Here is a 27442-nt window from a genome sequence, read left to right as displayed (position 1 = left end):
GGCTGAAAATGTTCCTGTCAACAAATCTCATGGTATTGAGAGCGACACAGTTAGAGTTTTATAACGGGACTGTGGAACCATAACAACCTAGGTGAAGCACTTTTCTTAATTCCACCTGCAGTAGGTGGGATAAACAGAAATATAGTAGTAATAGTCATTATCCTATGCCGTTCAATACTAACGTTATTGGGATGGAGGCTCGTTTGTTTATTCACTCACCATTTTTTTAGGTTTCTTTGGCAGTCGTTGCCTATGCTGGAACAGCAACCCTTCCTGTAGGAGTTTCAGCCATTGATTCACGACAAGCGTGTCATCAAAGGGACATACATGTGCTGCTGCTTAGTAGAGCAGCCAATAGGAGCATCGGCTCTCTCTGAACTGCCCTGTGATTGGTCAAAGTCTCTTATCAATGGCCAGACTTCCCCTAAGGATGGAAACAGAGCCTGGAGGAAGCATAGAAGTCTATTTACGATATGCTGAAAAGTTCTTATGGAATTATTGCTACAAGTATGTTACCAGCACTAGCTTTAAAAGCTCCATACCAAGATGTAACTGTTAACATGTCTGTTGCCACTATAACAACTGAATTATGTCTCACTTGTAAATATCCTTATCAGTGATTTCAGGATTCAGTCATCATGACAGCAGCAACAACATTTTAAGCTAATTATTAATTTAACTATGCAATACTTCTTTAATGTCTCCTCAATTTCAATATATTATATGTGTACTCCTGTTCACAGTGTATACAGTATATTCTGCCTATATCATATATATTATACAACCCTTTTGCATATATCTCTTTACGTATTTCTTTTACTTATTACTGATGAGTCATAAGCTGTAAAACGTGCTCTGCGGCGGGAATCTCATCATATCTTATCTTAAATGATTTTCAATACTGTCAAACTGTAGAATAACATTCCCTCCATTGTGAAGGGAGACAACGGCATCAGGCGAGGAGCAGATGATGTGCCTCGTCTCATCCTCTGTAAAGCACTTTTTCCGCTCTAACAGCTGCATCAGTTCACCTCCAGCGCACAGCGGAGTAACCAAATACACCTTCTGCAAACAAGCAGAGGAAACGCATCTCACCATAAAGTCACTTTGTGTGGGTTTAACACAAACGTTTGTGAAGACACGCACAGCAACAGGAGATTATGATGTGTCACATGCATCACTTGTAACCCACCCCCTTAATTCGGCTTATTTTGAGTTTGTGACTTAAAGAACAGTGATGCTCCCCCTGGGCCTGTTGTAGCTTCCTTTACATGTATAATGTGGGGATGATTCACTCGTTTCCTCTGCCAGAGAGGTTGTGTTTTCAGCCGTGTTTGTTTGCTTGTACGTTAACTGGGAAGATTATGCAAAAACTACTGGACAGATTACCACGAGACTGGGTGGATGGCTGGGGTCCAGGTCAGGAAAGAATCTATTAAATCTCGGTGCAGATACGGATCATTGAATGTTGATGAAATAAATCAGTTTTTTTTAGGGGACTGGTGGGAACTGATTAATGAGTGTGTGCAATTTGGTGCAGATCCAAATAAAAATCAGGATATTGTGAATTTAAATGTGGTTTCATTAGGGGACTGCTGGGCCTTGGTGGAGGTGGATTCAGCATATTAATAGTCATTTGTTTTTCTTTTTAGTGCAACTTTTTAACAGATCAAAAAACAGACTTCCCACAGGGAGGCCAAATACTGTGAACCATCGTAATAGCCCAGTTTCTTAGTGTCTTGATGTGAGCGGTCTCGTATACAAAACCAGCTGGACCCTACCAAATTTATAAATTCCCTATGGGGGATAGGAAAGAAAGAAAACATTTGTACAATTAAATCTCCCATAAGTTAGGGACAGAGAATTTCCCTGCAAACTCGTGTTTAGTAATTTAGGATATTTTTGTTGTTTTTGAATTGAAAGAAAACACATAATGTCATCAAAAGTGTATCCTAATTTCTAAACCCTCTGAAGAAAGCTAAAGTTGTCTGGTCCCCGGAGCTGCAGAATATAGTATTTCTAATCAAGTTACAAATGATTAAGTTGCTGCTGCAGTTCGTTCAATCTCAGGTCTAATTAACTTGATCATTATCTGTGTGCATGCAAGGCTGAGCACTGGCTGTTTTCGAATTTGGCAAAGGGAGCAGTGAAATTCCCCGGTGAAGGGGGTGGGTGGGCCACACGGCAGAAAAGAAGTCAAATCTGATCCTCCTGGTGCCGATAGAGCGTATTCTGTAGAGGTCACCACTGAGTATGTGTGACTCCACTGGTGACCACATAGCACAACACAGGACTGGAGTGGACTAATGTATCGAAGCTCTCCCTACCCTGAGTTCAGCTGCATTCTCAGGGTGTTTTTCCATACTTGCTGGTTCGCGGGGACACCAAGTCCGTGTCTAATCCACTAATATCCGCTGCTGTCATTTACAGATGGAAGGAGAGGGCAGTCATTATCGCTCTGATTGTCCTCATCAAGCCGGGAGATAATTGGGCTGCCCATGACAGATGAAATTCTTAGTGGACAAATAATAACTGCATCGCTCCGACCAGTCAACCACTTATTTTAATGGAACATCTGTTGCCATGGGATTTCTTAAAATCCAGTTTTTAATAAAGACCAACATGTTTTGTTGTGATAATTGTTGTGATCCAATAGAAATGGATATTTTACATCAGTTAGTGATTAAAGATTTAGAGCAGGCAACACTTTTAGAAAATATGCAGCCGATACATCCCATTCCGTCTGGCTGAAGACTACAGACATGTGCAGTTAGAGCACAGACAGTCAGTGTGCAGGCAGGCAGGTTCATTAAGGATGGACAGGTACGCCAGCAAATCATGTAATTCGGTCTGAATGAAAAGATTCAGGCCACAGACGATGGCTTTGGGAACGTGAGAGGATTTTAACAAATAAGACAAAAACTGTTTCAGTAACAACTCACCAAACCGTTCTTTAAAAGCTCACGTTCAACCTACAAACAAGACTGTACTTTACATTCTGTCATGACCCACTTACTGTTGTGCCTAATCATTAGAGTCTAACCAACAAAAGACATTGGTCAACTCAATAGCTGGCTATTAACTTTACTATTACTGGTGCAGTGGCCATGTTAATCCTGCCTGTTTGCAACGGGCTGTTGGTTTGGCCTTTTTTCAGAACCTGTAAAAGTGACATGCAGTGATGAGCTATAGCGAGTAGGTCTCAGTCCACATTCAAAGTTCAGTGACTCAGGGCACCGAACCTGAACCGGTGAATCAGTCGCCGTTGCTACAGAGCACTGATCACATGTTTGTTCGTTATTTATTAACATTGAACATTTTGTGTTTCCAAATATAAAATATGTCGAGCCTACAAAGAGCAATGTTTCTAGTTTTGTCAAAATTTCAAAATCAAATATTAGTGACTACCCCAAAATCCTATATGTTCCCTAATAGGAACCATCACCACTGCTGGTTTCAAAAACCACATTTAGAAATTAGTTGAATATCTTTTAGAAAATCATTCTAACAAGTATTGAAGATATTATTCTTTGTTAATTTACAAAAGGTTAACTCAACAAGTCCCCACTTCAAGAAGAGTTGTACAGAATCACTGAATCTTGTCACTTTCTTTATCATTGGTTTATGTCCACCCTGCTGTCTCTGTCTGAACCCATATTAACTTTAAGCACAATTTACCCAGTTTGAAAAACAGTCTCTCAAGCCAAATTAAATGTAAAGCAATTATCAAGTGATGCCTGGGAGCAATGAAGTGGATCCACCACACGCACAGCAATTAATTATTAACAAGGAAGCGGTGTCTTTAACCTCTTCACTCTGATACATTATTTTAGCCCTGACAGGGCTCTCATAACAGGCCTGTCCTCCCCATTATCTCCTGTCTATTTTCCAATCAAAACGATTGTGACAGCCTCTGGAAATTCCAATCACCTCAATCACAGCTCATTTGTGGAAGACAAAGGCATGTGACGAGTGTATCACTGGGGACTTGAAGTGACTCTAGAGGCGGAAGGAGGACGAGGGTCCTGTGCACCTTGTGCGCTTCCCACCCTGACCAGTCGTTAGCCTCAGATCCCACACTCCAAGAAAGTGGGATCAGAGGGTCAGGTCACAGTGAGAGGCCCGACCTGCAAAACGAGTCACTGACAAAAACAGGTCTTACGTTGCTTTAAAGGACCAGTGTTTAGGATTTAAGAGGCTCTATAGATAGATAGATAAATAGATGGATACTTTAATAATCCCGTGGGAAATTTAGGTCATCCAGTAGCTTATACACTTAACCGACATACATACAAAAAACACGTATACATAGGTAGAACATTGCAGATACAGGTACATGAATGGGTCTGACCCTATGCTACAGAATGCAATGATGTGATTGTGTCAGTGTCTAGTAAAAAAGTGTCCTTGTGCTGCTGGATTGGAGTATTACAAAAAGATAACTATATAAATATAAAAGCAACAATATATATATATATAAATATATAAGAATATGAAGTAGTAAAAGGTAAATCTAATTAAATATTAACAACAATGTCTATGTCATAATTAATAATGACTAAGTATTAAGGCTGTATTGACAAAACAATTCAGAGGTGTCAAAAATAAAGTCATAATATTACAAGAATAAAGTATAAAGTTGTAATCTAAAAAGAAAAAGTGTATAATAATACAGGTATAAAGTCGTTATTTAATGAGAAGAAAATCACAATAATACAGGTATATAGTTTGTTTTTCTTTACCCATGGTACCTGATGAGGGGGAGTGTGTTGAATTCAGCTAAAGGATAAAGAACACAAAATCAGTGTCATTTTGGAACAACGGGTGACTGGGATCCTGTGTTTCTTCCCTTTAACCTGCTTGTCTTTCATTAACTTGAGGTCAATGTTTATTCACTCTTTCTCCCGCTCTTAATGTCAATATCACTTTTACTCGCCCCTTTGGTTTGCAATGTTCTTAACATCCCACAACATCATAACATTTTTTATCCTTTTTTATAAGGGTAAATTCAAAACTTTTAGCTGTTGACTGTTGTTCTCACCTCGGGCTTTCAGTGATAAAAAATGTATCACTATTTTCAGATTTCTTTATAGACTAAACAGTTTATCGATTCATTATTTGCCGGTGGAGCAACAACATACCACACGTCAGTGGTTCTGTATCCCAGAAACAAACAGCACAGACTGCTGAGGCCAGCGTCAACACTCTTTTCACTTTTAACCCGATATCACACATTTCTATTCTTTTACTTTACAAGTTGTTTTTTTTGGTGAGTGGCCTGAACAGTCGACTCTGTAATGACAGAGCCTCCAGCTGCAACAAGCAGCTGCTAAACTACAGCCTGGAAATCAAATAAAAAACAAAATCTCACTAACTGCAATTAAAATGTACACTGCTCGCCGTTTTGCTTGAGCCCAAATATTACATTTTCCTCATGTGAAACTTAATCATTTATTGACAGCTTGGCTTTGATGACAAATGATAAACTTCACAGTCCTAATGAAGCGTGGAATTACATTACCTGATGAGGCAAGAAATTGCATGTTTAGAATGCAAATATAGAGCCAGTCTACTTCACTAAGTTATGGGGTGAACCCTAATGTTATGCAGAGAGATTATCAAAGCTTCTGGTCTAAATGTAATTAAGTCATTAAAGAACAAAACACAAACACACAACAGAGCGGTGAGGAATGCCTGACAGCTGTACGGTCGACACGACTGACAAAAAGGAGCTTTTCACTTCCTCTTTCCTGCACACGGCCAACAAGCAAATGCATGTAGTGTCCCTGTAAACAAATCATTTAAAATGCCCCTCCAAGAATTCCTCCCGTCTTCAATGGTCATGTTTGATAAGTGTCTAGCGCAAGAAAACACGCTTTGCCAAAAGGAGGCGAAAAAGATCAAATTCTGCTATTTGCCCAGAGCACTCCACATGTTGCTATGAGATAAGGGCCAACAAATTCAAATTTTCTCATTGGTTTAATCCTGGTTAAAGCTAATCTCTGCCCTTGCTGGGCTCAGCTTTTGGAAGCTAGGAGGGCAAACATCTATAAAGAAAAAAAAAAAATGTGGGCCAAAGCAGAAACAAGAACAAACCAAATTCATTTCAATGACAAGGGAAGTCAGCACATTCGTCTCAGAACACACACGTCTCCACCTGCAGTTCTAAATCACCCGTGGTCCATCTGCCGAGCTGATTTTATAACTATAATAAACGAGCGAGGCTTAATGACCGAGATGTATTTTCATCAATTACAAATTTTGACAGTTTGTAAAAGGGACCATCGTGGACAGGAGTCAGTACTGAGTCATCCACTGCTCCAGACTGACTCCTGACTCAAACCACACAGTTCAGAGGGATTTTAATGGTCTGATATTTTTTACAGTTAATTATCTTATGATCAAGGTGAAACATTTCAATTTCCCCGATAACTTAATATATTAACATCTAATTAAAAGCATACCTCCGACACAGAGCTGAGACACTCGACTCCACCAAGCTAATCTGCTCTTATTAAAACATGAAATAGCTCAGAAAGACCAACGAGCGACATTAAGTTTAAACAGCATCCACAGTGGCACACGTGGTCAAGGCAACGACACATACATTTGCACAACAGTCTGCTCATGTGCACGTGAAAGTAAGTTGCCATTAGGGAAAACTTTCTTACCTTTTATAAAATGTAATTTTCATCAACAAGTTGTATTTGCAAAAACATTTTTTTCAGAGTGAGTAGGGATAGTGCAGAATTGGCTGATGTGTGTCGACCAGATGTTGTAAAGTAGAAAGTAACAATCATTTTTCTATATGTGTAAACTAAAGGGGAAACAGTGTGTATGTATAATTCCTGGTTCTTGGTCTCCATCTAGTGGACAAGTATTGGAACTTATTAGTCTCTTCCTTGAATATGTTACTGATTTATTAGTGTTGACACAATAATTGATCAATTAAATCCACTGAAATTTGGGACTCAACATGTTTTTTAGGAAACCAAAGTTACATTGTTAAGGAAAGGTTGAGAACAGACGGAGCTTTCATACACTAAAACACAGATTCCTATGATTAAAGCTACTACAGCCTAAAGATTATTCAGTGCCTTCTACCATAACAAGATCTTTGAATATCTGACTACAGTATTGGAAATACTTGCAGGCTACACACATTATCATTATAATTTGTTTGATATGGACTGACAGACATTCATAAAAACAGACACATTTGCAGAGTGTCTCATTATTATCCTGCAATGTTAATACTGTGCATTATAACCAAAACACCTCTGCCATATCACTTATGTGTTCTTTAAAAAGAGACATTGAGCAGTGATACGGTAATTAAGAGGTAACTATCGATCATGTTTTATCCTTGTCCCTAAATAATCATTAGATGTTACAAAATTAGACAGTTGATAATGATGTTTATTAATAGTGATAATTATAATAAGGGTTTAAGGACTGACAACACTTCAACCGTGAACAGTAAAAGTCAAACTAAAGCATATGTTTTGTATCTAGACAATTCAATGCAGTTTCTGTTTTTACAAGGTGAGAAACCTAATTAAAAGTTGGTTCAGGCTGAATTTGAGTTTCTGCTTCTTTCATCATCGATCTTCCCCAATGTTTTCAGGGATGCTGCAGGATTATCGATTTGTAAACTTTGTTATTACCAATATTTTAGTTTATTTTTCTGAAAAGACTTTGTTCCCAATGTGTTTGACACAACCCTTACACAGCCCCTTACATAACAATCTCCAGTGAGGCCTCCACTGCCTCTCACAGCCCTGAAACCATTTTATATCGTTCAAAACACTAACACTGGATTATCAAACTCATAGAGGGATTTGGCATTGAATATTATAATCATCACTTAGTTTAATCAGAGACAACACGATAATAAAAAAGTAGATGATGGACCTGAGAATATATTTTCAGAGGGAGCCAAAAATCCTGTTTAATTCTTGGTCACCCAAACCTGCAGCATCCAAATCAAATGATTACTGATCACATCTCTTTCTATTGGTTTTACAGTGTTGAAATTGTCTGCACGATAACGTCCAATTTTAATATGATACTGTATTTGAACAACTGGAGATTCACCATCTCCCAGAGTGAATACAGGTGAAATAAATATTAAAGTTTTGAATTCCCTATATTGCTAATACTTTTTTGCATCTATACTGAGATCAGTATGCTATCCAGCTAGTCCCAGCCCGACTGGCCCGTCTGGTCACTTTCTGATAGGGAGTCATCGTAACCTCCATCCGATCTTTAAGAGGTAAAACTCCACAGAGGACGAATTATGTCTTTTCTTGTAAACATAGCAGCGGCTGAAGCTTTTGGCAAACAACCATCACTCCCCTTGCTCCTGTCAAGAAACCATGTTCAGTGGTGGAGAAAACTTACATGTAACAGGATAAAGTCTAATTATAAATGGCAGCAGTCAGTGGTTTGGATGTAAGTAAGTACTTTTAATTAGTTATTGTACTTAAGTAAATTTTTCATTTATCTGGACTTAACTTAAGGACTTAACTCTATTTTCAGGGACTTTTCCCTTTTACTCCTCTACATATATTAGCAAATATCTGTTCTTTTTACTGCACTGAAGTTTCACAATGAATTGTGTCACATGTACACAAAGTTTTTTATGGTTTTAAAAGTAACCAATAACAAAAATGTATTTGTTCCATCGATCTGATCAGAGCAGGCAGGTTAACATTAGACCGTCCTCCTGCAGCAGCATCACTGGTGAAGAAACATCAGAAATGTATTCTTTCTTTGGTTTTTACTGAATACATTTTTGTCTACTCGTTTGTACTTTTACTTCAGTACTGCCTCCACCACTGGCTGCAGTAAATATTGAGTGCTAGTTTCACACAGTACATTTATGCAAACTCACTGTAAAAATCTGTGGGAAGCATCTGCCCTCAGAAATAAATGGCTGTTCCTACAAGGATTAATAAGGGCAGATAGTAAATAATGAGAATTATAAATATACATATAATTTTTTCTCTTGAAAGCATTTTATTGATTTTAACATATGTCCATTTACTGTTGACTGTTACAGTAAAAAAAAGTTCTCATGAAAGATTGACAGTAACTAAAGTTAATCAGTTTTCCCTTCTACAATAGGATATATGATCACATCTATTGATTTAAAAGGAAATAACATTACATACATGTATATTCATATTCACTAGTCTTGATGATGATCAGAGAAGAAACAGACTTGTGCATTAATTACTGTAAAAGTCAAGTAAATTCTACCTCAAGCAGCAGGAAGCAGGTAAAGGAACAAAAAAACTGGAAATGCTCAACAACAGCGTGTATTCTTATTATTAATAATTTAAAATGACTTTGCTCTACAAAGTTTTTAAAATAATCCATTCTGAATGATATCAATACCTTGCACTCTTATTCAGCCTGAGATATTTAGATATTAGAGAAGTTACGTAACGAACACACAAATTTAATCTATGGTTTAAAGCAAAACAAATATTTTCTGGGATAATATAATTTAGATATTTCAGTAAATCCCCTGACCAACATGATAACACAAAAGCCGTGTTTGAGCTCCATCACCAGTTACACTCGCTCAGGATTCACTGCTGCTTTTCAAAATAAAAGCTACTAAGACACATAATTATATCAACAATCATATATCATCTATATCAAACCTATGATAGTAAAATAAAGTTCTGTACAGTTACACATGTATAAATATGTCGAACATTTACGAATAAATACAGAACTGACTAATATCAAAGTTTCAAAGTGCTCGAAGAAGTTCCACTCAGTAAAGAAGCAAAGTGAGATTCATGAACATCCAACCACAGCATCATCTGTGTATCATGTACATGGCATATATAGCAAATTAACTGATTGTAAACACAGTAAGAAATGTCCAGTGCATCAGGGGCAAATCATCAATGGCCTAAATATGATATGATACAGTAACAAGTCGACTGGTACTCAGAAGAACGCATATAACTCCGCCACGTCCCGGCAGCCATCAGATGGCAGCACTGGGATATTACTACAAAAAAAAAAAAAACATGTACTTTCAGATCTCAGAATGGAAACACTGCTCAATTTAAACAGAACAGTCAAATGAAACACTAATAGCATAATTGTGTTTGTAGCTGCCTCCATTCACCTCTGGTTAGAAGTGTTGTCTCCTCGACTTGAGCGAGTGTCTCCTCTTCCTCTTCCTGTGGCTCTGCTCCCTCTTGTCGGGCCAGAGGAAACCCCCCTCGGCGGTTCTGTACGCCTCGTCGTACTCGTCGCTGTCAGAGTCCGCCTCCGCTGCCGAGAAAACTCGGTCTGGGAAAACTTCCTTCAGCTTGGAGTTGAAATACGCCACAAGGCTGCGGCCTGCCTGGGCCACCTCCGAGTCGGGCTGTGGTCGGACACAGAGAGCGGCGACATTCAGACAAAAGTATTGACTGATTTAACTGAGATTATTAGAATAATGAGAGAAAGTGTTCATTTAATACACACATGCACGATCAGTTCTTAACTTACGTAATTGAACTTTGCACAGTTGCGGAACATGAGATGGAAATCGGCGACCAGCTGATCTGCTGAGTTGTAATGCCGAGCGTTTCTCTTTTGGAGTCTCGCTCTGATCACCGACAGGTCCATTGGCCTCTTGATGATCTGGTAATAATGACGAGCCTGCACGAAAGAGCAGTGACATTTCCCACTGTTATTCTTTCCACTCAGCCACTGTGGTTCCCTCCAACTCATTCCAGTTTAATTACCTCGGGGGTCTTTCCCCTTCAAAACACGACAAACCAACGTTCCAGGGATCGCACTGTGCATCACTTTGACATTTTGTTCCTCCACTTGCATTCATGGTATTTGTTTAGAATCTAATATGAAGGGTTATGAACAAATAAATGAATATGAACTGGACTCAAAAGAAGGTAGACGTCAACATGAGGGTTAAAGGCTTTGTCATGATTTTTTTTATTGTCTTTCATGTGCAGTAAAGCCCACATGTATGAGCATTATCGAAAAAAAATGTGAATATAATTAGAATAATGTATATGTGTTTTTATTTATTTGATAAATGTGTTGATAGCACAGGCTAAGGCTCTGACGCTGATCTGCTCAGACTGTTGCACATGTGTTAGAGAGAGAGAGACATCAAAAACACGATTAAATCAAATTAAACTAAATAAATTTTAAATAAATCACTTATTGGCAAGAATTGACGAGATCACAGCACAAATGAAAAACTTGTTTGGCCCTAAACAGACAGTTACTGTGACAACCTGACCTCAGTGACTGGTAAAAACCTGAAGATGACATTGACAATGTGCATTTTATAAAATTCCAAGAAAAATCCCAGCTCATTCAAAAGGAAAACAACGAAGTGCTGGCAGCTAAATATGACACTTCCTGCCACAAGAAAAGAGACCAGTGGGACATAGACATGTAATTTATTGTTCTACCACCATCTCCTACTGTGTTATTTTTCTTTCATTGTGTCTTTATTCAGTTATTCCTTGTAATTTAGAGAGAGAGAGAGAGAGAGAGAGAGAGAGAGAGAGAGAGAGAGAGAGAGAGAGATAATGCACCGGAAAAAACTGCTGTGACAGACGTGGATATTGAAACTCTCATGAAAGTTGTACTGTTGTTGGTATGATGCCAAAATGATTATAAACACATCACTGATTTTCAAGACCACGAATCTCTAGAATTACTAATTAGTATTCAATATTAGATTAAAACCCACGAACCCCTTCAAAGACAGCAGCTACTTGTTTGAGTCCAAACATAAGAAAAACTACTGAGATGCTACTGTGATCTAAGTACAAAGGAATCTATGTAGATGACACTGAAGCCATAACTGGACTTTAAGAAAAGTGTGTTGACTCACGAGTGGACTGACGGGCTCGTGGAAGGGAGAGCTCAGGACGTTACTGAGGATCAGAAGAGTCAGCCGCTCACTTTTCTACAAACAGTCGACCAAGCATGAGAGAGAAAAGGGTTATTAAAAAGAGAGAAAAGAAGAGTCACAGAAATAACCAAATCAGACATAAACCCATTGGTTAACAATTATTACCTCCGTCAAGAAGGTCATGTTTTCATTTGTGTTTGTTTGTTCGGTAGCAGTGTTACACAAAAACTACTAGAAACTTGGTGGACTGAAGAGATTTGGGTGAAATCAAGATCAGGGGGCAGATCCAGGAATATTTTATTATTTCTTAAACTAAGAGAACAACTAATGGGTCTCGATGAAACTAGACTTCCTACACTGCAGTTGTATGCCTCTGACAATCGGTGCGGTTTCCTTGTACATATTTCTAAATAATTATTTTTCCAGATTCCTACAAGGTCACTGTAACGTTTGACCTTTGACCACTGAAATGTAATCACAACAATGACACCTTATCAAAAGTTTAAGAAATTCCCTAAAGGCAGTCTCGAGATATCACATTCAAAAGGCCTGTGACCTTGACCACCAAAATCTAATCAGCTCATTCTTTTGTCCGAGTGAACGTTTGTACAAAATTTGAAGAAATTCCCCCAAGGTGCTCCTGAGATATCGCGTTCACAATAATGGTACGGACGGGATAACCCAAAAACAAAATTCCTCCGGCCACTGATAAAATCAGGGACATTTAGGGATATGATATCTTTAAGTGTTTGGAATCTAGTGCAGTTTGAATGAATTTCAAGAGACTGTTGGGCCTCGACGGATGTTTGCGCTCTACTGAGTGCTATTCCAGTTTTGAATGCGGCTGATGAAAGGACCTACTCTCTGGTCACTTGCAGGCAGTCCGTGTGCCACCGTGTGTTCTCCAGATGTTCTCTCATTCTCACAGTCGTACTCAACCTCTGGCTGCAAAGCATCTCTGCACAGGCTGCACACCCAGTCGCCCCTGAACAGGATATGAAACAGCATCAGGAAACAGGAACTGAGTAAACAGTCTCAAAGGAGGTGAGAGGCTAATATGTATAAATGTCATGTTTCTGTATCAGAAGCTTACGTGGGGAAGGTCAGCAGAGACGGGACATGACAGGACAGATGAAAGACTTTGGGACAGCGGTCACAGCACAGCAGGTCGCCTCCGATCAGACACACGGCACAGAAGTCCTCACTCTCCATCTCCGCTTCGTCCTGCTCGGACTGGATGTCGTCCGTCCCCCTCAGAGGAAGAGGGTTTGCGATCAGAAGTGACCTCAGACCAGGTCCGATGGGGGACGACTCCTCCTCCAGGTCAGAGCGAAGCGGCTGCGGCTCGTCAGTTGTGAACTCAGCCTCCGATTCAACGTCCAGCTCGGACTCCTGAGAGTCTGGAGGCTGATCGGACGCTACGTTGGAGTCGGTCTCCACCAGGAAACGGGGAACATACTCAGGCTGAACGTCAGACTCTGTTTCTGCGTCCGCGTCCAGCCCCTGGCCGTCCTCTGATCCCACCTCTCCCTCTGATTCTGGGTCCTCGTCATATTCAAGACTTGGCTCTGAACCCCCTGCGATCTCGGTGTCACTGCAGGGCCCCATGTCGCCCGCGGCCTCTGAGATCTCCTCAGCCAGATCTCCAAGTTCAGCCTCCGATGAAGACTCCGCGTTTGGGTCAGAGTCAGGCAGTGATGTATCTGAGTCTATCTGTGGGTCGGGATCAGCGGGAGAAAAGGCTACGTCGTCCGACAACGATTTTAGATAAGAGTTGGAGTCCAGATCCAGTGGGGAGTAGCTGTGTGAAGCATAGTTGGGGTCTGTGGAGGGAGGTGTGGATGCCTTACGAGAGCTGAGTCTCCCTCGGCTCTCAAACTCGCTGTTGGTTGACTGTGCGGTGGACTGATTGCGAGTTTGCCGCTCGGCAGCATACAGTGGCGCTGTGAGCGAGTGGGAGGTCCTCCTGGTCTCAGAGCCTCCAGATAACCTCTATGTTTACAAGAGAGGAAGAGGAGGAGGAGGAGGAGGAGGAGGAGGAAGAAGAGAAGGAAGGAGAAGACGATGTCGCTTTTATTAAATATATTTCTTATATTAGCTGCTGAAGCAAACATCCTGTTAACAAGAATCACTTGTGTTTAGTGATGAAAAAGATAAAACAAGAACTTGTAGCTAAATAGAAGAAATAAAACATACTTGAGTGTTTGCATCGTGCCAGAGTTTCTGCTGTGGGAGCGTTTCACTCCTCTCCATCGAGCCGGCAGGTAAAGGGTCGCTCTGCCGTCGTCCGTGTGGGGGGAGCCGAGAGACCAGTATCTTCAGACGCTCTAAGCAAACCACTGGAACCCTGGGCCTCGCTGAGTCCTTGTGGACATCCCCGTTACTGTTAAAGCAGGAGAGTTATTATTATTTTCATGATTTATGCACAGACAGATGTTTGAACTATTACACACCTGTTGTGGCCGTTCCTCGACAACCTGCACTTCTCCTTGGCCTCACAATCAATCTCTTCATCTACATAAGTGAAACAATGATCTACAAAAGAGAAAGATGGAGGGCACCTTGTCACAAACTTTTCTTTTGAGAATATCAGTAATAATTATTGTATAGTATCATTTCAATGCACCTGGCTCTGTCTTATAGGACAGTAGAGGATAACGGTGGCTTCTGGGCAAGGCCATGTCAGACGAAGTTTCCTTGACAACACAGAGCACCCCATCTGACGCTCTCCTCTGTCTGGGATCCGCATACTGACAACAACACAAACACAACAATCATGTCAACCGTATCAACTTCTTCAACAGAGAAACTGTCTTATTGTTTACCACAATTCTTTCAATTTAATTTAAAAAATAGAGGTCAGAGTTTGCCAAGCACCCTCCGGTGCCACAGTAGGCTTTAAACAACTTTTTTTCACATATGCAGTTGTTCTATCTAAAGTAAACAGACTTTGATGTGTAAAATCAATTACCCTTTAAATTATGCATTATGCCAGAAACAAAGAATAAATATCTGGAAGGTTACAACTTGACCTTGATAGCAGCAGAGAAAACAAACGCACCTGAGGTTGTTCAGTTGTCACAAAAATCTAATAAAAATCTTCAACTGTTTTCTTGTTAACATGGATGAAAACAAAAACAACAGTGTTTGGAAAAAACTGATATTTAAAGAGAAACAATTCCATGAGAACTGAGCATCTTCATCTGCTGATGAGGATCATGCAAAATGATGGAAAGCTCCATAAAAGCTACTAAACAGAACTAAACAGAAACTGATGTCCTATTCTGAGTTAGATATAAGTTGAAATATTCTTGTATAATTGTGTAGAGACTGTTATCAATATTTTTTTCCAATACCAGAACCAGAAAGTGAACGTGATAACTGGGATCACTAATGAAGCTTAGTGAAATTCAGTTATGAAAACTGTCCTCTTGTACATGCCTCCTAACTCACATGCACAGTTCATCCAGTCACAACTTCACAAGCTCGTCTTGAGCCAATTTCCTTTAAACTGTTCAAGTTCCATCACAATAAATTCATATCATTCTTATTTACTCATTTTCATTCGATCAACAATATGTCCCTCCTGATTGAGCTGCTGTATGTGTGACTATATGCTGATGTGGCGTTACCTTCTTTCCTGCCTCTGGGGCGTGGGTGCATCCTGTGGGCCTCTCGGTGTGAGGGCTGGTGGACGGGGCTGCCAGTTCTGCCGGGATGCTCTGGGAGCGTCGGGTCCTCCTCGCGCACGCTGAGCTGGGGCTGAGCCTGCTGCTCGGCACATCAGACACACCGTCGTGGGCTGTCGCCGGCACCTCCAGGGACGTGGATCTCTGTCAGAAACACACACACAGAGCCGGGGTTCTCATGCTCGATCACATGCACAGATGCACCTGTTTGTGCCTTTAACAAGAGGAAGCAGAGACAAGCAGTGGGACGTGTGTGGTCGCACAGGTGTGCAGAGGAAAACATCGCTCAGTGCTTATTCCGCCACTGAATCAAAACGACTTAAAAAAAACACACACAGAGAATGACCCACACAGCTGCATATATTACATTTATTGTACAGAGAATGAAAGGTTTGGTTACTGCAGCAATTATCACATGTAAATTCACCATTAGACTCAGAGTGCCCTTTGATTAAGCCTGAAAATCAGCCTCTCCCTCCCTCGTATTAGAATTTAACGAAATGCAAGCGTCCTGAAAAGCTCCTTTAAATGCCTCGGCTCTGTGTCTTCAGCTAATATAAGCAGGGTGTGTGTGTGTGTGTGTGTGTGTGTGTGTGTGTGTGTGTGCCATCATACATATTCAGGCCGGGCTGACACTGCGTACTCCTAATATCATGCGATTAAAACATTTACCTGATCCATGCCCCTTGGGTGAGGTGTGCAGGATTCAGAGTGTGGAGGGAAATAAGAGTATAATCCTTCTCTCTGGAACGAAGGGGGGGGGTTGCAGGAATTTATCTCGGAGTGCAAACCAGCGCTCGACTCAAACTCCCACTATTCCCTCAGTGACTCATTAATGACAGGTGAAGCACATAAATGACTGCACCCAAGTGGATTCGTGTCGCGTTCACATGCGGTGGCCTTACAACGCACAAATAACGTATCTTCTCGCTTGTAATCTTGAGAGAGGTATTTTTTCTCTTTTCTGAGAGGTGATTATGAGGCCGCTCAACCCTCTGGCATCGAGTGTGACGATGATGAACAGCGCTCTCTCGCATTTTTTAGGATGCACCCCTACCAACGGCTCTGCTTTAATTGTCAGAGCAGCTCTTTGTTTCCCCATCATCCTTTCTTCATCAAAGCAGGAGCCGGTTTCTGTAGCGCCATCTGTTTTCAGGCAGGCTGTCAACTGTGGGAAGTGATCATTCTGGCATTTAAATAAACACTGCTCCCTTTTAGTTTGGTTGAGCCATTTATGGATATTAATTAAAACTGAATGCTGCCGTCCATTTTAGAAATATGCAATCACTGCTTCCCATATGTGAAACATTTTCCTACTAGATATATATTTAACTTAAATGTCACTTTCTCATTGTGATATTTTTGGAATTTGGGTTTGTTGCATTTTTGCCTTGTTTTTCTCCAGGCGGCTGTGGCTCGGGAGGTGGAGCGGGTCGTCAACTAACCAAAAGGTTGGTAGTTCAATCCCCAGCAGCTCCAGTTGGCTCTCCGAAGTGTCATTGGGCAGAATGCTGAAACCCAAATTGACCCACTGACTCTTCCAAGAGTGTACGTACGGTCTGTGATAGTAAAAGCGTTGCATATAGAATGTGTGTGTGAACAGGCGAATGCGACTTGTAAAGCTGGTTGGTGAATAAGACTGGAAAAGTGCTTTATAAATAAAGTCCCTTTACCATTTACATTCTCTGTGAAGAAAGTTGTGCTTCATAAAAATACACTTGACTTTGACCGTTACGTTCTGGTGCACGAAGCAGCCCTCTGTGGTTTACCATGTCATGAGCCTTGTTAAATTTGTCTGTGCCTATAGAAACTCTGCAGGAGCACGTGTGACCACAGATAGACTGAGCTGCACAAACTCTCCCACATGGTCTGCTTCGTTCTCAACTTAGAAGTTAGTTTACTCTTGTTTCAGAAGCCAAAATATCTTGCTCTTTTCATGCTAAAAGTTCAAACTCAAAAAAGATCTATTGTCAGTTCTCACCCTTCCATCCCTGTGGTCCCCGAGTGTCAGTGAAGGTCTGGTCCTCTGCTGTTCTTTTCTCAGCTCTGCTGCAGGAGGAGCACAGTGCTGCTGCTGCTGGGAGGCAGGACCCTGCTCTGCCCTGTCCTGTTGCAGCTCCTCATCCAGCAACTCTCTGCTTTCCCCTGTTGCTGCGTGGCCACAAGTCTCCTCCACTCTGCATCTCTCCTCCCAGCTCTCCTCAGTCATCACATCTCTGTCCACCGCTGCTCGGCTGAGCTCCTGCTGCAGAGCTGTGCTAATCGACAGCTTGCCCTGACACTGACCGGACCTGCTGCAGTCTGCGCTCAGCGGAGCCTGGCTGCCTGGGGGAACTTCTCTCTGATGCGGGTGATAAGATAGATAAGATTTGGACTGAGAGTAGGGTTGGGAGTCGGTGGCTTGCAGCAGGGATGTGGCTCCTCGGCCGCAGGTGAGCAGGACGGGTGTTACGAATGGGACGGGTGATTTCGGGGGAGGCCGGTGAGAGGAGCTCTCTGTGTCCCAGCACCTCTGGAGCTGCTGGCTCTGGTGCAGGGGGGGAGAGATGTGAGCAGGTTGAACGCGGCTGGTATAAAGAGCGGCCTCCACCTTACTTTTGTCCAGTTTGGAAGGATCTGGCTGAGAGGGGAGGCCGTGCAGGCAACACATCTGGGGCTCACAGCAGGACTGGCACCCACAGCCTGGCTCTCGTCTGGGAAACACAGGCGGCAGAGCCAAGCAGCTGATTGGCTGAGGCCTCATAATACTGGAGCAGGACAAACTCTGAGGATAGATGCAGTTTCCCCCTTCAACAGTCAGCTGGCCTGCAGAGCAAATCAGAAACTACATGTCATATGTCATAAGAATAACATTGATAATAATAAGTGAATAAGTGGTTTGTAAGTTAAGTATTTTAAATGATATGTTTGTGTAAATTAAAAGTTATTTTGAATTAATTTGACATTAAAGACAAACTGACATTTTGTCAAACACAACATTTCATTTCATTCTTATGCATACACATTTTATTTGGGGGCTTATTCCTGAGTTCAATAACATTTCTAAGAAATATTGTCACATTGTCTTCTTGCTTCAGTAGCCTTCATTTTACCTAGAGAGGAAATGTGCCTCATCCAGTAACTTGCATCCCAGTTGAATTTGATTTTGACGGGACTCCAGGACTCTGAGTGCAGTGATGGCTCCAACAGCTGCTGCATCTGGAGTGAAATCTGAAGGTATCAAATATATTATATTCATTTTTCCACACTGTCCTAAATAATAACTGTCGGTCTTTCCACAATAAAAAATATGACAAGAAGTGCATTCATAAGACGTCCCTGGATAATGATATAAGAAAACATATTTAGATTTTCTTTGAAACCCAAGCTGCCAATATCACTGTACTTTTGGCAGCACCAGTGGATTTGAGTTTAGTTGGTTCATTGTTTAGTTTAGGTGCCAAAAATACAAAATCCTTCTGTCCAGCTATTTCTGTTTTTAAAACCCTCCCTTCCTCTAATGAACTTTACACATAAACTCTCAGTTCACAAAAAGGCTTTTCCGTAAAAAATGTGTAGTTTCAAAGCCCAAACTGAAACAAATCCACTGATACAACTTCAGTAATTTTTACTTAAACAAAGAACTTAAACAAAAACACTCAACACAACATAGTCCCACCGTTTCCACTGGTTCATTAACCTGACCATTATGTGTTTAATTGGTGGAGCTCCTCTTTAATATAAACGAGAGGGTTTATTTCTCTGACGAAGATAAAACTAGGCATTAATCATGTTCTACTCTCCTCATAGAAATGTGTGCGTGTGTGCGTGTTTGTGCCTGTGCCTGTGCCTGTGTGTGTGTGTGTGTGTGTGTGTGTGTGTGTGTGTGTGCTGTCAGCGTACCAGAGCCCTACTGAAGAGCACCGGGCCTCTGCAGTGGTGGGACGTAGCCCAGGTGATGAACTTCTGAACGTGGTCGAGCTGGCCACACATCTCTATCGCCCCCTGCAGCTGGTCGTCCAGACGCTGCTGAAAGTCCTCTGAGATTTTCTGTGAACACACCCATAAAATATACGCTGTTATGTGTGATTACTGGCACAGGGAGAGCACCGGGACTGGACTGTGGTCTGAATCAACGATTCTTTATTTGCTGTCTTAAGTCACGTTAATATATTTGTACTGGCTCACAGAGCTCCCTGATCGCGGCGCTAACAGATTCTTCGCATGTATATTCACGGCTGGCTGAAGGATAAGAAGGAAAGACAGTAAGAGAAAGTAATTACCTCCAGTTGCTCTATTAATAGGTTGGCTCGTTTGTTAAGCTCGTTCATCATAATCATCTTTGCCATTTTAATCTGGTTCTCGGCCTTCCTGTGTGCAATCTTTACCCCATGAAGGCTGTGAGGACATAAAGGACAAAATAAAGGGCTCAGTCCTGGTGGGAAAAATCTGAAATCTGGAAGAAGATAGCAGCAGAGCAGTTCATTTCTGCATAAGCTTGCGATTATTCACCCCTGGTCCTGCTCAGAATATGACGACTCTGTGTGAGTCTAAACCAACCTGCCCTCTATCTCTTTAGCATTGTTCTCCACCGCAGACCTCCTCTCTTCCACCTGCACCATCAGGCTCTCAAACAGCCACTGCTGATCCTGCAGGGCCTTCTCGATCTGCACCACCCTGAACACACGAGAGATCACAGCACCAGATAGAAAGTTCACTAATTTATTCCTCGGGAACGCAGAGCACCAGAATTAAATTTGTTTTCACCCCGGGGACACAACGTTGTGCCGGTGACCTTAGAGGCAGCTACTGTACTGTAACATCCCAGAAAACAAAAGCGCATGAATACTTAATGGGTATTAGGCAGGCCAAGGGTAGTGTATGCAGATACAGACGATAAAAGTGACAAGGCGGTTAAAGAGTGTTGTTGCTCAGAGGAAGTTTGTAACCTGTGGTTAGCCCCTCGCTGCGGTGTCCTTGTGCTGCGCGTCTGAGGACTGACCTGTGTTTTTTGTGGGCGGACAGGTGACAGCTGCTGCAGCACAGAAGGTCACATGACTCGCAAAACAGCTCCAAGGGCTCCTGTCTGTGAGAGTGGCACATTAGGAGGGAGCAAGGATACGACCCCGGGCCTAAAAGAGACAGGCAAGGGAGGAGGGGAGGGAGAGGGGAGCATTAGTAACACACTCTGGGAGTAGTTTACACCCAGAGCCAGAGGAGGGCCCCCAGTGTGCAGCACTTAAACATAACACAAAGAGTTTATGTTAAAAATGATGCAAGTAAATGTATATATCACATGTTCACATTCATATATTTTCATTGTACAAGTGGTCTGTGAAACTTGTACTACTACTGTCCCATAGGCCGGAAACGCAAGAGGTTAAAAGATGTGACAAATCATGACAACAGGGTCTAGACTTTATCTGGACTTTACCTTCCACATATTAACTAAAATAAACAACGCAGGAGATTGTCCAGGTCAGCGCGACCTGGACAATCTCCTGCGTTGTTTATTTTGCATCTGTTATGTGTTAGAAATGTCATCAACATGACTTATTTGTGTTCTTACATACTCTGTAGAAAAGCAGCTACAGTATGTTGACATGTGAGATTAAAGGTTAAATGGTGTAAACAGTTTAGGTGAAATTGATCTATTGTTAGAAATTAATATAAAATAGTGTGTTTCATCCAAATTGTATGAATTGTTGTTTTGGAGCCTTTATATTTAAACACTTCATATTTACATCGGTAGCGGGTCCTCTCTTTGGAGGCCGCCATGTTGTTTTTTAACAGCTGTTCAAACTGGACAAACAAAACTAAGTTTGCATCACAACTGAAGGCTCCTACAGGTTCTCTTTCATATTATTAAGGAAAGGGTGAAGTGAGGGGTGCTCAGCTGCAACATGCATCTTTACAACTAGATATCACTAAACTCTACACTCTGAACCTTTAAAGCTCACTTTCCTGTGCACTTTCAAACTTAGACAATGGCAAACTGGGACAGCTGGGTGTCAAAGATGAAAGTGAACAACACTTCAGTGCTGTCCAGCAAGCACACACACACACCCAACACTAAAATATCAAATAACTAACACTAAAAATATCCCTCAGATATTTCTAAATGGGTCACTGTGAAAACTGTCGACTTACAGAGGGTTTATCTAACAATAGCTGGATGAGGCTAATGAACGCAGGCCTGCTGCTCTCTGATGGCCAGCTCACCTCAGCCAACCCTGCCTGCACATCATCACATCTGTGGTGCACAGAGGAGCTTCCCCCTGTGTGCATCAGATCCATTTGACTGACCACATCCTGTCAGTCAGCGCAGTCACACAGCGTTTCTCACAAGTGCAAAAGCAAAACAGTGACACTGCCATGGCACAGTCAATGTGTCTACGACGTGTGCGTTACGATTTGACAACTCGAACGAAGCAGACCTGCAAAAGCAGCCGCCAACGGACCTGCCAGGCAGACTGGAGGGTCTTTAAATAGCAGCACACTAATATTAGCAGAAATGAAATTGTGTGAGCCTTTCAGAATCTGGGCCACGTGTTAAAGATGGGTGTAATAAAACACAGGGATCTCCAGAAGCTATCATCCACCATCGCCACGTTCATGCATTATTCATAACAATGGTTCCTTGGGAGACATGATTAACAAACAGAGCACAGAAAGAAAAACAAAGGAGCACAAACAGGTTTTCAGGGGACACAGAGAGAGACAGAGTGCGTAGCCCCATTAGGAATCTGTCAAACGAGAAGTGAGAAGTTGATGTGATAAAGTCCGGAAGCACTCAAACATCTTGCCTTGTCCGGTTGGTGGCATGGAACTGGAGCCTCTCTGGTGCTGCTCAGGACACTGGGGGGCACTGGGCCTCTGTTGCTGGTGCAGGTCTGCGCACTGGGAAGTAGCAGGGACTCTTGGATGCTGATGCACATCTGTGCACTGGTAACACAACCACTTGTTGCAGAGTGTACACAGGGTCTGTGCAAGTGTTGAGTCTGAGCACTCTGAGCAGATCTGACAGGGACACACAAAGAAAATGTACATTGAAAACAGGTGCACACACACACACACACACACACACACACACACACACACACACACACACACACACAGACACAGAGCTATGTGATAGTAAGATAATGTGACATATGTCAGAGCTATTCGTGTTGCTCTCATACTTTTTGTTAAATCCCACTCGTCGTTCTTGTGCTTGTAAATGGCTTTGAAAATAAAACTAAACCTGTGTTAGAGATTACTGTGTTTACAATCATTTAAATGCTGATTTAATCTACCATTTAAAAATCATAATGTATGTAAACAAATGTATGTAAAATCTGTTAAAATTATGATTTTTATATTTTTATTATTCAATAAGAAGATTAAAGTCCCTTGTGTTCACTTGTGATTTTCTCCCAGTTAAGAGCAAATAAAAAAGCACATTAGCTGTCAACTGAAATCTAGTGAGAGGATTCGCAGAGCAGCAGTTTTCACCTAAGTAATACTTTATTAATCTCTGTGGGGAAATTCATCCTCTGCAGTCGTCCCTTCCGACCAATTTAGCAGCAGTGAGCAGCACCTCAGGACCAATTCTCACTCTAATATCTAACGTGGCTTTTGCGTTGGGAAGAGAGCAACACAAACATTCAAAAGATGCCAACTCTGCACGGCCTCAAACTGCCCCACAGGGGTTCATTCACAGGATCAACTCAGACACTGGTGCAAAAAAGAAACAATCTCCTGACGAATTTAATCTCAAGCTGTGTCAGATAAAGAGGGAAACAACGGTAAACAAAACAAAATCCCCTTACCTTCTCCATTTCCGTGCTTTGAGAGTAGAGCAGTTTGGAGGGAGAGGAGAGCGAGAGCAGTCTGACGCCTCAGCAGCAGAAACACTGACGCTTCTACCTAAAGGCAGGAAGCAGTGCGCACCGAGAGGTGGCCCCAGAGGAGACGGCTTACATGACAGTCTCACTGTGCTCCCTCCTCCCCGAGTTCATCCATGTGTAGGACCCCCTCGCTGCCGCAGAAGAGAGAGGCATCTCGTTCAAATCCATCCCCTGCCTGATGGTGCAGCTAACACACACAAAAAAAGAGAGAAAATCTAATCCTTTTTCTTAAATAAGCCTGTGCATAATAATTGGGAATTAGGGAGATAAGATAATTATTTTTTTTGTAGGGCAAAATATCCCCGCAAGCCCTTTTCCAAAATGGAAGAAGGAGGACCAAGTGACCTACAATGAGGAAGGAGGGAGAAAGTGTAATGTAAGCAACTTTTGGGTGTGTGGATGGGGCGTAGTGCGGCAGCAGTAGGTGATGCTAGGCTCCGGTGGTGTCGAGCCGGGCGAGGGTGGGCCGGCTGTGGCCTTCTTCTCCTCGTCAGCGCGAGGAGGGGACAGATCCCAGCGGAGCAACACACTAACGTAGCACACGGAAAGCGGGTCAGGCTCTGATGAGCTCCAGATGGGACCAGGATAGTTCTGCACTTCCCTCTAACACTGTGAAATCAATTAAGATTTTTAACGCAGCAACCACACAGAGAAAAGAAAAGGAGACAACTTCAGACAAAGGAAATTATCTACAAAAGCAAGAGTTGCATGGTGATATGAAAGTTGAAATAGGGGACGGGGTGAACCAAAAAACACACACTCATCATCAAATGTAGCCCAGAATCAAACCAGTGGGATATCTGGAGCTGGGAGCGAGTCTGCCTGACAACAACCCCTGCAGCCTGACCTACAAATCTGACAACTTTCTCATCCTTGGGTGCTTCAGTGGGGAGCTCAGAGCAATCCCATTCCCCATTGTGCACTCAAAGACCCAATTTGAAACACAATTAGTGAGTCGCAGTACGCCCTGCCTCTTCCTCACTCAGTTCTGTAGCATTTTCAAACTGCGCACTAGTTCCCTCGCACCTCCGGCAGCTTTTATCTGAAATCTCCACCGCTGGCAGCTCCTCTGCTCTGCTGAGTGAAGCTGGCACTGGATGTGCGTGCCATCTCAAGAGATGTCACAATAATAGTAACCTGTGCAGTGAGCTGTCCCTTGAAAGCATCCCCCCATGCAACTTCTATTAACACTGCGGTGATGAGATCACAGGAAGAAGCAAGATTACCTTCAACCACTCGGAAGTTATCAGGCCATTTTAAGGCTGTATCTCCCCAAATCAAATATTCTGTTCTGCACAGAGATCCAGCAACAGGAGCATCTTCACTTACTTTCTGTTTGGAAAATGCAAACAAATCTTCAATACAACCTACAGCTGGTTATCAAAAGATCTCGCCGACAGAGTTATCCTCTGTTAAAAAGTCAAGCTTCAGAAGCTGCAGCTTCGCACATAAACAAGATGGTGAAAAGATATTTGCCCATTTCTCTTTATCTTCTCATCATGTGGAGCTTGAACTGCTGCGGCTGATGAGATCTCACAGTGTGCTTCCGTTGAAATGCTCAAAACTGCACTTTTACTTTCTGTTTGCTGTAGCAATTTACTCTTTATTCAAATGTTATTTCTCGTTCTAAAACACAAGAACAGGAATGGCCCTCAGCAACCTGCACACCTCCACCAAGGCCCAACACTCCCCTGGAATTCATCCGAGTCTAACCAAATTGGATAAAGTCAAAGATTATGCATCATAAAGATTCACGATTTATTCTTTGTAGAATTGGTGAAAAAAAAAGAAAAGTCCTATCTCACAAAGTTGAAGAAAGTGAAAAAGACAAAGTCCTAGATCCATCGCGATATTTAATGGGTTTCTTGTCCAGTTTGTTTTTTCCTAATCTTGCTGACAAACCAACCAAAGGAGAGGGGTGAACAAATAACCTTATTTATTTTAAAGTGGCACTAGGAGGCACTGACATATTATTGCTTTTCTAAAGGTGCTATGTTTACATTATCTCTCCCCCCGAATGAGGTTTCTCACATGAAGACGGTGGTTGTGATGGTCAAAACATGAAGCGTGGGTATCATGGATGTGGCACTGGGTTGGCTGACCTATTAAATAAATAGGTCTTTCTCTGTTGTGCTTGGAGAAGCCTCCTCTTCCTGTGCTCCTCTGTTTTGTGGAGTCCCCCAAGAGTTCACTTTGGGTCCCATCTTATTTAACATATACATACCTTATGGGGAAGATATACAAAAAGCATACCACTGATTGAAGCCTGGTTCCACCAATATTTCACATATTATTCGAACTTTTTTCTTGCAATATTAACACTTTATTCTTATCAAATTAAGACTTTTTCTTGTTAGATTATGATTTATTCTCATACTATTTTTTGACATACATTACTCTTATAAAATTAAGACTTTTTTCTCTATGTTTATGACTTAATTCTCAATCTATAGATTATCCTCCTAATATCAAGACTTTATTCTCTAAATTTGAGATGGTTTTAAGTGGCCCGAATACTCCGTTATATTGTATGGTTGAAACTATGCATAGTATTTTATCTTGTTATACGTTACGTGCATTAGTTGATCCACTGCACATTACTTTGTAACTTCAAGCTGAACCTTTATGGACACACTAATGCAGGTGCGTTGTTTTGCTCAAGCTGTGGGAATTTGGGAGTAGCAGTGATTTCCTTCTGGCGTGTTGCACTGGCGACCTGCTCCATGTGCGCATGCATGTGACAGACTGACAGCACGTTGTTATTAACTGCGTATTCGCCTAATAACAAACACGTCAGTCAAACCTCAGAGAGGTACCTGCCCCCGCAGCCTCAGACTGCTGCTGCCTCTGCATCATCATCCTCCTCATCCTCCTCATCCTCCTCATCCTCACCTCCAGCATCACTGATGCTTTAGAATGTGCGCATGAGATTACGCCCCTGTCATGGCACCATGGTGCAATCCACCACAAAACCAGTGGACAGCCGATCCCACCGATCATCTGGAGAACACAGCATCCGTCTTAGAGTGTGTGTGTGTGTGTGTGTGTGTGTGTGTGTGTTTGTGTGTGTGTGTGTGTGTGTGTGCGTGTGCGCGCGCGCGCTATATTAGCTGCAGCTCGTGAGACGCACAGCTCGTGCAAAACATCCCATCAGGTACAACATGAGTGTGAGCGCGCGTGAGGATATGAGGAGCAACTTAACTTCTGTCAGTCAGTCTCATGACGGCAGGTGTGCAGCTCTTCTTTTCCTCCTTTCCTTCTCCTTTTCTCCCTTCTCTTCCCTTTGTTTCATTTACCTTGTCCCGTGCGTCTCCGTGCGTCGGTGGGTCCTCCCCCATCGGATGTGTCTCTTTAGACCTTCCTAAATATTTTGGAGAGCAGACACCAAGTCTCGCAGTTAATCGTGAGACTTTCTGTTTGTTCTCATGCAACACTAATGACGTCTCTCGGAGCGGTAGTGTGGCACTTGGTGGTGTGACTCGACTGTTTGTGTTTTTAGGGGTGGGTGACGTCACTGCTGCCCATGTGATATCAATTTGCCTAAATAAAAACAACAACAACAACAACACGAGGTGAAACGAATCTCTCTTATTAATAAAAATCACATATTAGACCATTAGTAATGCACAGTTGTATCAGTGCTGTAAGAAACAAACAGCACTTTGCCACTGTTATATTTCAACGTTATGTTGTTGCTGTTCACATTCAAGCAGCATTTAAATGTGATAGATAAATTGAATATGCTATAAACAGTTTGGTTGATTAAAGCATTTCAGGCTAAATACCCCAAAATTGCATCTGAGGATCTGATTAAAGGTTGTTTAACTTCCAGCACTGCTGCTGACCGCAATCAACATGATTCCTATTCACGTCTTCATATGAATGATTCACTATTTAAAATATCTACCCTCTTCTAAACTAGAATTACTGCTATGTTTTACTTGCCTTTGCCAACCAGTGAAGTTTCAGTCTCCATA

General features: G+C 42.0%; 1 protein-coding gene across 1 annotated transcript; it reads right to left on the bottom strand.

The window, feature by feature from the left end:
* Nucleotides 1-8998: 8998 nt before the first annotated feature.
* trim66 (tripartite motif containing 66) lies at nucleotides 8999-26935 on the bottom strand. Its single transcript, XM_053423767.1, has 17 exons — nucleotides 23388-26935; nucleotides 22380-22593; nucleotides 20576-20705; nucleotides 20134-20250; nucleotides 19857-19971; nucleotides 19477-19623; nucleotides 18687-18804; nucleotides 17576-18399; nucleotides 15538-15738; nucleotides 14532-14655; nucleotides 14359-14440; nucleotides 14102-14288; nucleotides 12999-13897; nucleotides 12767-12890; nucleotides 11885-11959; nucleotides 10522-10674; nucleotides 8999-10396 (listed from the first exon to the last, which is right to left on the bottom strand). The coding sequence occupies exons 1-17, from the start codon at nucleotides 23394-23396 to the stop codon at nucleotides 10160-10162; spliced, it is 3756 nt and encodes a 1251-aa protein (XP_053279742.1). The 5' UTR covers nucleotides 23397-26935; the 3' UTR covers nucleotides 8999-10159.
* Between the last annotated feature and the right edge of the window lie 507 nt (nucleotides 26936-27442).

This window comes from Pleuronectes platessa, chromosome 1 (genome assembly GCF_947347685.1).
Source record: "Pleuronectes platessa chromosome 1, fPlePla1.1, whole genome shotgun sequence".
Lineage (NCBI taxonomy): Eukaryota > Metazoa > Chordata > Actinopteri > Pleuronectiformes > Pleuronectidae > Pleuronectes > Pleuronectes platessa.
Note: the sequence above shows the minus strand (reverse complement) of the source record. Positions and strands in the feature narration are given on the sequence as shown.